Here is a 12,603-nt window from a genome sequence, read left to right as displayed (position 1 = left end):
AATAGGTTGGACAAGGTATTGAAAAAATGTATACAGTATAACCTCTATTATCCGTGGTAATGAAGGGGTGGAATGAACGGTTAATCGAAAAAATCTGATAATCTGTACCATAAAAGATATTTTTAAGTTCAGAATACACAATTTCGTAATTTCCTCCGTGCTTTTGTATTTAACGTGCTATGCAGTGGATCAGGAGTTCGCTAAAAGTTCAGTTGTCAACGACGGGTTCTTAAGGATCAAGGGTTGTTGATTGATGGTTGTCTGAGGAAAGATAGAAATATTTGAAGTCTCATGTTGTAGATTTAAATACTTTATACACTTCATCCTTGTTTTTTTTTTTTTTTTTTTCAATCGCGTACAGTTGTAACGCCAATCTCCTACTCTGATGCAGCATTAACCACAGTTTCTTCTTTCCCAGATCTCTCAATTATTTGTAATTTTTTAAAAAATGAATAAGCACAATTCTTTTATTTTCACAACTGTGGAAGACATTTTGCATAGAATTTATACAGTACGGCAGCCCGAATAGTAAGGATAGGGACTGAATTGTATACGAGTTTGTGGAAATTCTTGGGGTAATTTCTTTAGAAGCAAGTAGTGATTATTTTGCAAGTAACTATTTCTGTTGCTGAAGCATTTTTATTACATACTTCATAGTAAGAATAAAGGCTTGTAATAACCTTCTATAGAAAAACTATGTAGAAACATAACGTACAGTACTACATATATTTTTCTGCAGCAAAAAGAAAATAGGAGCTAGAAAAAAAAGTCGGATAGTCCGAGAGTCGGTTAATAGGGTGACGGATAATCGGGGTTCTACTGTATAAGGAATTTTAAAAGTAATTCTAAAGAAATGAGCAAAAAGTTGTATTTTAATAATTTTTTGACATTCCGAGACTCCATCTACGACATAGAACACACTATTAAAATCTAGAACAATCCTGGGAAATCCAGGACGTCTGTCAACCCTGCTAATGGACAAACAGATAAACGGTTCTGATTATAAAAAGCTTGTCAAGTATCTCAAATATAACAAAATTAATTAGATGGAGTGTATTTTAAAATATCATCCGAATTATGTGTCCGTGGGAGATTGCACTTTACAGATTCAATTATGTAAGTCTATTGCTGCTCCTGAAGTCTCGTTTGGGAATCGTGTCTTTAAAAGTGAAAGTTATACTTCACCTACTAGCCGCCTTCACGTAACAGAGAGAATTGCATTGTATCGCATTGCATTACGTTGCAGTTGTGCCTTGTGTAATCACGAACGGGCGTGTACCCAGTATTCTTGAGTTTCTCGATGCTATCGGCTGTTCAATTAAAAATTATCTCTCCCGCTCTTTCTTGTAACTACAGTTCGATTGAAACACGTACGGCAGTGATTGTTCCATGAAAATAATGACTCGTAAAAATTAAAATCAACAATCGAAAGCGAAGAAGAGTAGACGTGTTTAAGTGAAGTTTTGTCAAGTAGTAAACAGAGTATAGAGGGCAATGCCTTACGCCAGCCGTGGCGAGAACGTGACTCGCGAGACATTATGTCTCGCAGTGATAGCTGTGCATTTCGCTTTCTTCTAACCTCCGCCAACCCCCACCCTCTCACTCACTGGAGTCAAACTCCGTTCCATTTGTATTTGTCTCTGACCTGCGAGTGGCATATGTCTCTCTCGAAACCATGTACGAAATTTCCAAGTAGGATGGGAGAACGCATGTTTTTGCTGTCAATATGATGAGAATATTAAATGTACGATTTGTTCACAAGTATTACGAGGAAAACGGTTGTATAACATAAAACGGCATTATACACATGTTACTGATGAAACATTAAAAGGTTAAGTGTTATTGTTGTTGTTGTTATCATCATCATCATCATCATCATCATCATCATCATCATCATCATCATCTCTGTACGTCGATCCTTTTTCAGCAGATGTGCGAATAATGCGGTTAGCTCTTCAATTTGAACTCACTGATTTACTATGTGATGTCAAATGAAAGCTAGATATAAGGACTTGACAAATGTTGAACTTTCAAATCTTTACCAAAAAATAAATATCCGAAGCTTCGTTCTTTCGCTTGCTCTGTTGAAACCATGTTCGCTACAACTTACGTTTGTGAAAAATTATTTTCAACAATTAAAGTAGTAAAAACCAAATTTAGATCACGGCTGACAGACAAATACCTTCGTGATCAACTACGACTGGCAGTAAGTAACATAATTTCTGATATTGAAACTTTGTCGCAGAGACATTCTGAAGACAGTTAATTTTAGGTTGTGATATTGTTCATTTATTGTTCATTTCTTTCTTCGTTACACATATTAAACATTAGTTTGAAGCCTTGCACTGTATAAAATTATAATTAAGTGCTTGACGTAAGGAAAATGAAAATCCGTTAATAAGTCAGACAGTTGCTTCACTTCCCCTTCGGATGTCCGCCTCGCTCCATAGGTGCTATGCACGTTGCATGTTACACAGTGACTCGGCGCACGATTACATTTTCGCCACCGCTGCCTTACGCATAAATAATACGTGTAATGATACAAAACTGAGCATTGTCTATAGAGAAGAATGGGTATCGATATAAATAGGCCTACGTATAGATCAAGAATCGGAGGATTCAATATGAAAAGTAAGATAGTAACAACTGGGGCGGCTGCTTAAGGTTGTATCAAGTTTGCGCTACAACCAATATTTTTGAAGCCATAAACTGTTTAAAGTAGTAGTTGAAGTAATTCATTCCTGTCTACGAGGTGATTAGTTTGCTTCAGAGAATCACTCGAATCGTTTGCAGGAGTCTCATCGTTGACACGCCAGGGTAAACGAACGTACTGTTGTGTTTAGATGGAAAAATATTATTAAAGAAATTACCCCCAAACTCAGCATCTGATCTGTGCAAGAGGCAGTAAATATAAATACCATAAAACTATATACTGCACATACTTCCACTCAGTAATGAGCTGTGGAATAATATTCTGGGAAAATTCTATAGACATTAACCGTATATTCATACTACAAAATTTAGGGAATCGTGTAGAACAGGCATGTCAATTGATGCTCACAGGAAAGAGACAGACGAAAGAGGTGGTATATGCCGCTTGGTCGAGCTATATTCTGGGATGGCCAGCACTGATTCAATAGATAAAGGGAAGAGAACTTATTAAAACTGTATCCACGTTACTTTTTAGATTTGCCTGAGAAGTATAAGTGCATTATAAGAATGTAAGTTTTAATTTTAATGCTCATTTTTCACAAGTTTGATTTTTTTTATTGAAAAGAAATATTTTCTCAACTTTTCGTACAGAAAAGTGAAATTTTCAGGTATAGGCCTATTTATTTAGTAGCCTTACAGAATGTTTTCGTAAATCTAATATACCGTAAATACGTATTACTGAAGATAGTGTATTGAAAATTTTGAAAATATTCGCATGGAAATTGTTTGTAAGGAAATGAATTAACAAAGCAACTACTGTTACATCATAAGCAAAAGATACGTGCCCATGTGTTGTAAAAATATCAGCTGTATAGCTTCAGCAGATTTCGAGAAAATAATTTAATATTCTGATGATAGGAAGTTGCTCACAAATATCACCTTAAAAGCATAATGCGATAAGAGTTTTGTTATGTAATATTAGTTACACTTAAAACAGATACAGTACCTAGGTAACTTTGCTTTGTACTGTAATATTGTTTTGATTAGTTTAATGATTACTTTTGTAAGGCTAAAGATACCATCAATATCAATTCAAACTTATCATGTCATACTCAATCTCTTTCTTTGGAATATCACTTTCTTTATGAATGATGTGTTTCATCCACTTAATAGAGTATAATATTATACTACTATGGAATTTAAGTGAATATTCCTTTTTAACTCTCTATTATGTTATTAAGATTTAAAACAATTACAAGTGCAATATTAAGAAATCAGTATTAGTACTTTTATTTTACAGACAATATAGATAATATTAAACAGAAAGAAGCCATATAAAAATAACGACATAAAATGTCACGTTCCGTTTGAAGTTTGTGCACCACTGTTTTCTTAATCCAACAGGTTGCTTATTCATATACACAACCCTTCCTCTTTCCATACTTAGCGCGCTTGCTGCCCGCGCACGACGTCAAGGTCAGAAAAATGCGCTTGCTTTGACATCACTGGTGTAGAACCATAAAAAACTACAAATAATGTCCATGGCTTGTCAGTATATTTTTTCATCAATAAACTTCCTCGTATGTAATTGTGAAAACTTAATTCAACAGCTCTTAGCATAAATACGTGTGAAAAAAATGACTTTCATATTCCATTGGCAAGTCTATCGTGCTATCAAAAAGGAGTGCGTTATATGGCAGTAAAATTTTTTAATAGCCTCCCTATGGATATAAAAAATCAAACTCAAAACATAAGATTATTTAGGGTCAAATTAAATAAGTACCTAATTTCTCACGCCTTCTATTCTATAGGTGAATTTATGACATTCAACAGCGCTGCATGAATGTTTCTATCTTGTGTTGTACTATTGTAAAACTGTCTGTATATATTTCAATTAGACTGTGACTATAATTAAGACTTTGTAGCACTATTAAGATTTTTTTTACATGTTCCATATGAAGTAGTCATCTGCCAAAAAATCTGAAAGTTAGAATTTATAAAACAGTTATATTATCGGTTGTTCTGTATGGTTGTGAAACTTGGACTCTCACTTTGAGAGAGGAACAGAGATTAAGGGTGTTTGAGAATAAGGTGCTTAGGAAAATATTTGGGGCTAAGAGGGATGAAGTTACAGGAGAATGGAGAAAGTTACACAACACACAGCTGCACGCATTGTATTCTTCACCTGACATAATTAGGACCATAAAATCCAGACATTTGAAATGGGCAGGACATGTAGCACGTATGGGCGAATCCAGAAATGTATATAGAGTGCTAGTTGGGAGGCCGGAGGGCAAAAGACCTTTGGGGATGCCGAGACGTAGATGGGAAGATAATATTAAAATGGATTTGAGGGAGGTAGGATATGATGGTAGAGACTGGATTAATCTTGCTCAGGATAGGAACCTATGGCGGGCGTATATGAGGGCGGCAATGAACCTCCGAGTTCCTTAAAAGCCAGTAAGTAAGTTCCATATGAAGAGTTCGCGGGAAAAACTATTAATGCCACAGTTTTATTAAGGTTGATGTCATTATCTAATTCAATGGATCACTGCGAAATTTAATGTTGTTCTTATGAAAAATGGCAAAAAGGAGAATTATCACCACGAATACAGTAATCCTTTCCTTTATTTTCTATAGAAACAGCACTACATCTTGCAGTTATAGACTCAATTAGATCATTATCTAATCCTTAACAGAAATGTGACAGTCATCGTTTTTCCCGCGAACTCTTCATATTATAGCTGTGAAGCGATGTACTGTACGAATACTATGGAATATAAATAAATATAAACAATGCAATTAACTTGATCAGTGTTACGCGCGAACATTTGAATAGAGGTGATGTCAGTTTCTCATCATATTCAGTGGGGCAGGAGAGGAAAGGAGCAGAACTGTATACATGCTGACGTAAGTTATAGCTATGTTGAAAAACATTGGTCACGTACCTGCACTCCATTGATGATCACAGTTTTTCCGCTCACTGCTATCCAAACACTCGTACTTAACACAATGTAGTCCTCTCTTTTCACTCTTCCACTCAACAGTGAAATAAGCTACAGTGTGTTCATTAGTTTTATTATGATACTAATGCTTATGCAATAGCCTAGATCATGATATATACCCCAGATAGGTCGGCCTTATAGGCTTTGACGTTAACAACTTTTGTCAGGTTTACTACGCTGCCATCTAGTTGTTACATAAGGAGTCACGTCGTAATTCCCATTTGAATTACATTAGCGACTGTACTGCCATCTCGTGTTCGTTTACGGCGGACGGGTGGCGATCCTGGCGGTTGTTCTCTTCAAAGTGCAAACGATTTTAACATAGCGATGACCTATCTGTTACATATATGATCTAGGGCAGCATTTCTCAAACTATGGTCCCCGGACCACTTGTGGTCCTCGAGATCTGCCCTTGTGGTTCTTCAAAAAAGGCAGAAGAAAAAATAAAATTCAAACGAATTGCGTGTCACACTATAACTGAAAATCTCAGAGTTTGTAATTGGCACATGGCAATCGCCTTTCACTTTTTTCCCAGTACTGACATTTTATGAAATTTATTTACCCTGCCCGCCTACCGACTTCCCACACAACTCAAAAAAAAAAGAGGGATTTAAAGCACCGTGGTGTTTCTCGCTATCTCTTCTGTGCACATCTGGCGCCGTGCTGTAACCCAGCTAGGGGCTACCCGAATTCGTAACAGGACCAAAGTACCGAACCTTTTCATGTATTTATGACTTTCTTAATAGTTCGCACATTGAAATGGTCACGTACTGTCCGTCGTACACCAATAATGGAACATGCAAAATTGCATCTTTACTTGTTCAAATCGGGCATGTTTCTGCATTAATTTTTTATTTCTCTTTTTGCAGATAACGATATAAGACATTTTCTTCTATTAACATTAACTTAATTAGTTAATACTAACATAAAATTAATTGAATCAAATTAATTTTAATTCATTATTTCTACATTAAAATGTAAGTATATTGATATTAAAATATGCTACATAAATGATAAATTTGCTTTCGAAGGGAACAAGAGTAAGGTGGTCCGCGGAACTTTTCTGACTTAAAAAAGTGGTCCCACTTCAGAAAAGTTTGAGAAACGCTGATCTATGGCAATAGTTAGTAGATTACTCACATGCACGAGGAAAATAAGTTAACTCTACAGGAGCTGCACAGCGACTAACCTACACACCCCTTTTTTTCCTTGCCAGTATCAAGTGGACTTGCCAGGTTTACTGCGCATAGTGTTATGACCGGCCAAGCTATCTAAACACAACAGTACTTCTTATTGGAACTGGGTAGGTATAGGATAGCCAGAGTAGGGACTTAGGGGTGACAGTGAATAAGAGTAATATAGTAATATAAACATTTTTTTAATTAAAAGAATTAAATTTCGTTTTCATTTTCTAACCTTCACTTATTTTTTTTATTTCGAACAACTTTGAAAATTAGTAATTTTATGAATTTGTAATATATGCAATGTGACATACTGAATCAATACATTATCACTGTGTAACTATCTATCTGTTCTCTTATGCAAATATTGAGTGACAATATAACAGTAAAGTTTCTAGCATTTACATGTTTCATCTCTCACTAGTAACTTGATGTTCGTATAGATTGAAATATACAGTAGAACCTCTATTATCCGTGATAATGAAGGGGGTGATCTGAACGGTTAATCGAAAAAATCGGATAATCCGTACCATAGAAGAATTAAGTGTTTCATAATGCAGTTTCGAAATTTTCTCCGTGGCCATGTGTTTTAACACATTAGGTAGTGGATCAGAAGTTTTAAGTATAATAGCTCTGTTGGAAAGAGTGAGTGAAGAAAGAATAATGCTGAAGCTGATCAGGAAGAGAAAAAGGAATTGGCTGGGTCACTGACTGAGAAGAAACTTCCTACTAAAGGATTCATTCGAAGGAATGGTGAACGGGAGAAGATTTCGGGGCAGAAGAAGATATCAAATAATAGACGGCATTAAGATATAAGGATCATATGCGAAGACTAAGAGGAAGGCAGAAAATAAGAAAGACTGGAGAATGCTGGGTTTGCAGTAACAGAACACTATGAATGAATGAATGTCAAAGACGGGTTTCTAAGGGTCAAGGAAACTTCCTATGATGGATTTCTGTGGAAAGATAGGAAAACTATAGGTCTCATGTTATATATTTAAGTAATTTATACACTTTATCCTTGTTTTTTTATTAAATATCGCACAGTTGTAACTCCAATCTCGTATTCCGATGTGAGATGAACCACAGTTCCTCTTTTCCAAAACCACTCAATTATATACACTTATCTTCTATATTATTTTAATGTACCGAAGTACATATGATACTTCCATGCAGATATTCTGCGTCATCATGCGATGAAAGAGTAATGGAACGGAGAAAAATTCTCTCCGGCGCCGGGATTTGAACCCGGGTTTTCAGCTCTACGTGCTGATGCTTTATCCACTAAGCCACACCGGCGGCCACTAGAGGGAACCCAAGAGTTGGAGCTTAATCTGAGACGATTCTATCCGACGCCGGGGTGGTATCCGGTGTGGCGTAGTGGATAAAGCATCAGCACGTAGAGCTGAAAACCCGGGTTCAAATCCCGGCGCCGGAGAGAATTTTTCTCCGTTCCATTACTCTTTCATCGTATGATGACGCAGAATATCTGCATGGAAACATCATATGTACTTCGGTACATTAAAATAATATGACATGCGTAAATCACTTCGTGATTTAAGACAGCGCTTATTCCGTCGGATCCCGGCCAACTACTCACTCATATCGAGTGCACCTCAGCACATGTGTGGACTTCGGTCCTGCGTTCATAGACATCTATGACGTAGTGCAGAGGGCGGCCACTAGTGGGAACCCAAGAGTTGGAGCTTAATCTGAGACGATTCTAACCGGCGTCGGAGTTGTATCCGGTGTGGCTTAGTGGATAAAGCATCAGCACGTAGAGCTGAAAACCCGGGTTCAAATCCCAGCGCCGGAGAGAATTTTTCTCCGTTCCATTATTCTTTCATCACACTTATCTTCGATACTTAGCACAACATATTGTATTTTTTTTGGCACTTCTGGAAGACGTTTTGCAGAGAAATTAAACAGGTCACTCGGACAGTAGATCATAAAGTGTAAGGGCAAAGGCTTGTATTATAATATCACTCAATATTTTTTCTGCAACAAAAAAAGGAGAGGGTGATAGACGGATAATACAACAATCGGTTAATAGGGTGACGGATAATCGAGGTTCTACTGTAGTAATAAGCATTCTCTTTCTAAATCTTGTAATAAGTAAATGACTTCAAGTTTATTAAATTGAGTCCACCGCTGTAAAGTAACGGTTAGCATACCTGACCATGGAACGAGCGGGCCCAGGTTCAAATCCTGGTTGGGACAAGTTACCTGTTTTTTTTTCGGGGTTTTCCCTCAACCCATTACGAGCAAATGTTGGGTAACTTTCGGCGCTGGACCCGGGGTTCATTTCGCTGGCATTATTACCAGCGAATAGGGATTATAAAGAATGGACACTTCGCGTCGGTACCTTTGATGTAGCCGGACTGATTTCAATGACCTTCAAGCCAGCTAGAGCGTGAGATTCTGCTTTCTCCCTAGAGTTGGCGCTGACATCACACCAGCTAGCAGTCGACACAGCGGAAATATAACACATACAATTAATACATCTAGGTACATTATGTACTCAAATAAAATAAATTGGATCCATAAAATAATAAATCCTTCATTAACTGTAATGTCTAGACTCTAGAGTTCCTTTATAATGAGAGTTCAGACGTTGACCCCAACAACAATTAAAATATGTAATGATTTGATAGCGCTGAAAATGGAAAAAGAAAACTCTTACGAGAAGTAAAACCATATACCTATATTATATTATATACAAATATTAAACGAATTCGATACTTAATTTTATAATGTATTATATTATTTTATAATATAATTTATGATATCTGAAATATAAAATATTATTATTACAACTAGTTTGTCACTGAGAAATAAGGAAAAGCTGTTAACTTGAATTTATTTGAAGCAAAGCGTTACTGGATTATGCAATAAGGTAGGCGATGTTTGGATCCTGTGCCTTAATTCTATTCTCAATTATTATCTTAGTGTATGCTCGATTACACTACCTCTAGCGCTTGAAAGTGGAACTAGCCGCTGGCGCACAGAGAAACAAAACACAGGAAAATTCGCTCAGTGTCCATTCTTTATAATCCCTATTGGCTGTTATTACCTTCATCTCATTCAGACGCTATATAACCATAGCAGTTGAAAAAATGTATTAAATTGATTAATATTTTTTATTTTTCACAGAGATTCAATCCTGTTGCCGTTGCAGCAGAGAAATACGGCCATTTTCATGTCGGAGATGCCTATCTTGTACTCAATGTAAGTATAGAAGTCCGATCATTTTCAGTTATTAGACACATTAATTATTACCTTATGACGGTATGATAGCTCATGCTATATTTCCGGAAGAATATTAGGTGCATGGAAATTAATAAATACCACTGGATAGTCATGAGGAGAACATTCCACCGGTACTTATACAGGGACATCATTTTATTTTTACTAACATTTTTAATATTAACTTGCCTATACCTCTGGATCAACGCCGTTTGCTACCCCCTCGCGGCTGGAATTCGATGATACTAGCGTAAAATACAAACAAATCATTTTACTAGGTATAGGAGGGAAGAAAAGTAGTTCATCCATTTACGTAAACTAGGAAATATCGCGCTTTTGAGTTTGATAATTTTCATTAGGTTTTTGTTTAATCAAAATACAGTACAGTATTAACAATGAGTGTTTTTACTCACGAACTGAGCTTTCCAAACGGACGTATTCATTATGCAGTGTATATTATACTGTCTACAGCACATTAGCGTACACTATAGAGAATGAAGTTAAATTTAAAAATAATCACATTTTTTTTTAATTGTGGCCGTTCATTTCGATACAGGCTTCAGTTCCAATGTGCATATTATCGCACTATAGACTATTGTACGTAATTCCAATTACCAGGGTCGTACTTCGTATCAGTAACTCATGTTGAAATAATTCTGTACCTAATCTATAAAAGGGTACCGTACGTACTGTAAATTCAATCTTCACTTCTGCCCGATCCGAAAAGATAAAATTACTCAGACATGCTATCTACTGTCCGTCCAAGTGGTTACGTCGCAGCGTCGTAGAAAGGGAGGAAATCACGTGACAGTTAATTACTTAACGAGGCCCTTTTATTTAAGTTATTTTAAACAATTGTATGGGTAGGTTATAATATTACGTAGACGTCCAATTCCTAACAGAAATTAATGTTCCCAGAAAAGAGCTAAGACAGCCCAGCCACTAGCATTTACAGGGAGGCGAATAGAAGCAGGTAGGGGAAACCAGGATGCGACGTAGGCAAATGGAAAATGATGCAATATTGAAAGCTCTTTCGCCACTGGAAAACGTGAACGTATTTTTGGAACATACTGTTTACTATGACTGTATATGCGGTCTTGGATCTGTGTGGAGGACGGTTGAACTCCATTAGTAGAAGGGGTGGGAGTGAAGTACATTAAAAAACTCAGGTACAATAAAAATTGAAGTAAAAATAAAATGATGTCCTGTATAATTGAGTGTTTCTGGAGTAAATAATAGGCCTAATGTTGAATGTGTACTTATTTCAGACAAAGAACAATAAACGGAGTTGGGATATTCATACCTGGCATGGAAATGAAACCTCGAATGTAAGTAAAACTGTAATTTCTTGTAGAAAATAGAACATAATCCAATAATGAGCCTAGGTTGATCAACATATAGGATGATTCACTAGGGGTTGCCACCACTTAAGGAGCATATTCCCGAAGACATTTTGAGCAAAAAAGTTATATAAACATGGGTCCTATTCTCAATATTTTCAGAGTTACACTAATTTGAAGTTGTTAAAAGAATATGTATCTTTTTTCTTTCATTTTAAGGATAAATGAATATTACAATTAGAGAATGAACTATTCAGAAGTATCACTTCTTTAATTGGCTACTGTTCTGAAGTTAAAAATGTGTTGTTAATTTTATAGTTGCTTCGTACAGATTATTTTTCAATTTTTAACTACAAAATTACATTTTTCTTACGCATTTATCATAATAATTGTTACAAATCACGTCATTCTTGTAAACTCTTTAAGTCTGTACGTTAGGATGCAAAATTGAACTGGAAATAATTAAGTTGCTAGAAGTCTTGTGAGGCCACCAGCGTGGCTCAGTCGGTTAAGGCGCTTGCCTGCCGGTCTGAAGTTGTGCTCGGGCGCGGGTTCGATCCCCGCTTGGGCTGATTACCTGGTTGAGTTTTTCCGAGATTTTCCCCCAACCGTAAAGTGAATGCCAGGTAATCTATGGCGAATCCTCGGCCTCATCTCGCCAAATACCATCTCGCTATCACCAATCTCATCGACGCTAAATAACCTCGTAGTTGATACAGCGTCGTCAAATAACCCAAAAAAAGAAGTCTTGTGATCTGTAACAATTGTTGTGATAAGTGTGTAATAATAATGTAATTTTTAGTTAAAAATTTAAAAAAAAATCTGCACAAAGCAACTAAGGAATTCACAACACATTTTTAGCTTCAGAATACTAGCCAATTAAAGAAAGTTTACTTCTGAATAATTCATTCTCTATTTGCAACATTCTTATATTCTTAAAACTAAAGAAAAAAGGTATTTTTAACAGCCTCAAATTAGTATAACTCTGAAAATATTGAGAATAGAACACGTTTATATGACAATTCTCGCTCAGAATGTCTTTAGAAATAATCTCCGTAAATGGCGGTAACTCCTCGTGAATCACCTTGTATATGGTAAACTACAGAGTGAACATAAAGTCTTTCCCTGATTATAAATATTTATTACCGAAAAACTACGCTAGACACAGGGACGCGATTT

General features: G+C 36.2%; 1 protein-coding gene across 3 annotated transcripts in view; it reads left to right on the top strand.

Annotated features, from left to right (window-relative positions):
• Nucleotides 1–12,603, top strand: part of LOC138709503 (actin depolymerising venom protein gelsolin 1-like) — a 60,356-nt gene that overhangs the window by 35,181 nt on the left and 12,572 nt on the right. For all 3 annotated transcript variants that reach the window (XM_069840316.1, XM_069840315.1, XM_069840317.1), the window contains 2 exons: nt 9,992–10,066; nt 11,353–11,412. In XM_069840316.1, the coding sequence (XP_069696417.1) occupies nt 9,992–10,066; nt 11,353–11,412 (135 nt within the window). The remainder of the gene's footprint in view (nt 1–9,991; nt 10,067–11,352; nt 11,413–12,603) is intronic.

This window comes from Periplaneta americana, chromosome 11 (genome assembly GCF_040183065.1).
Source record: "Periplaneta americana isolate PAMFEO1 chromosome 11, P.americana_PAMFEO1_priV1, whole genome shotgun sequence".
In the NCBI taxonomy this organism is placed as follows: Eukaryota; Metazoa; Arthropoda; class Insecta; order Blattodea; family Blattidae; genus Periplaneta; species Periplaneta americana.
Note: the sequence above shows the minus strand (reverse complement) of the source record. Positions and strands in the feature narration are given on the sequence as shown.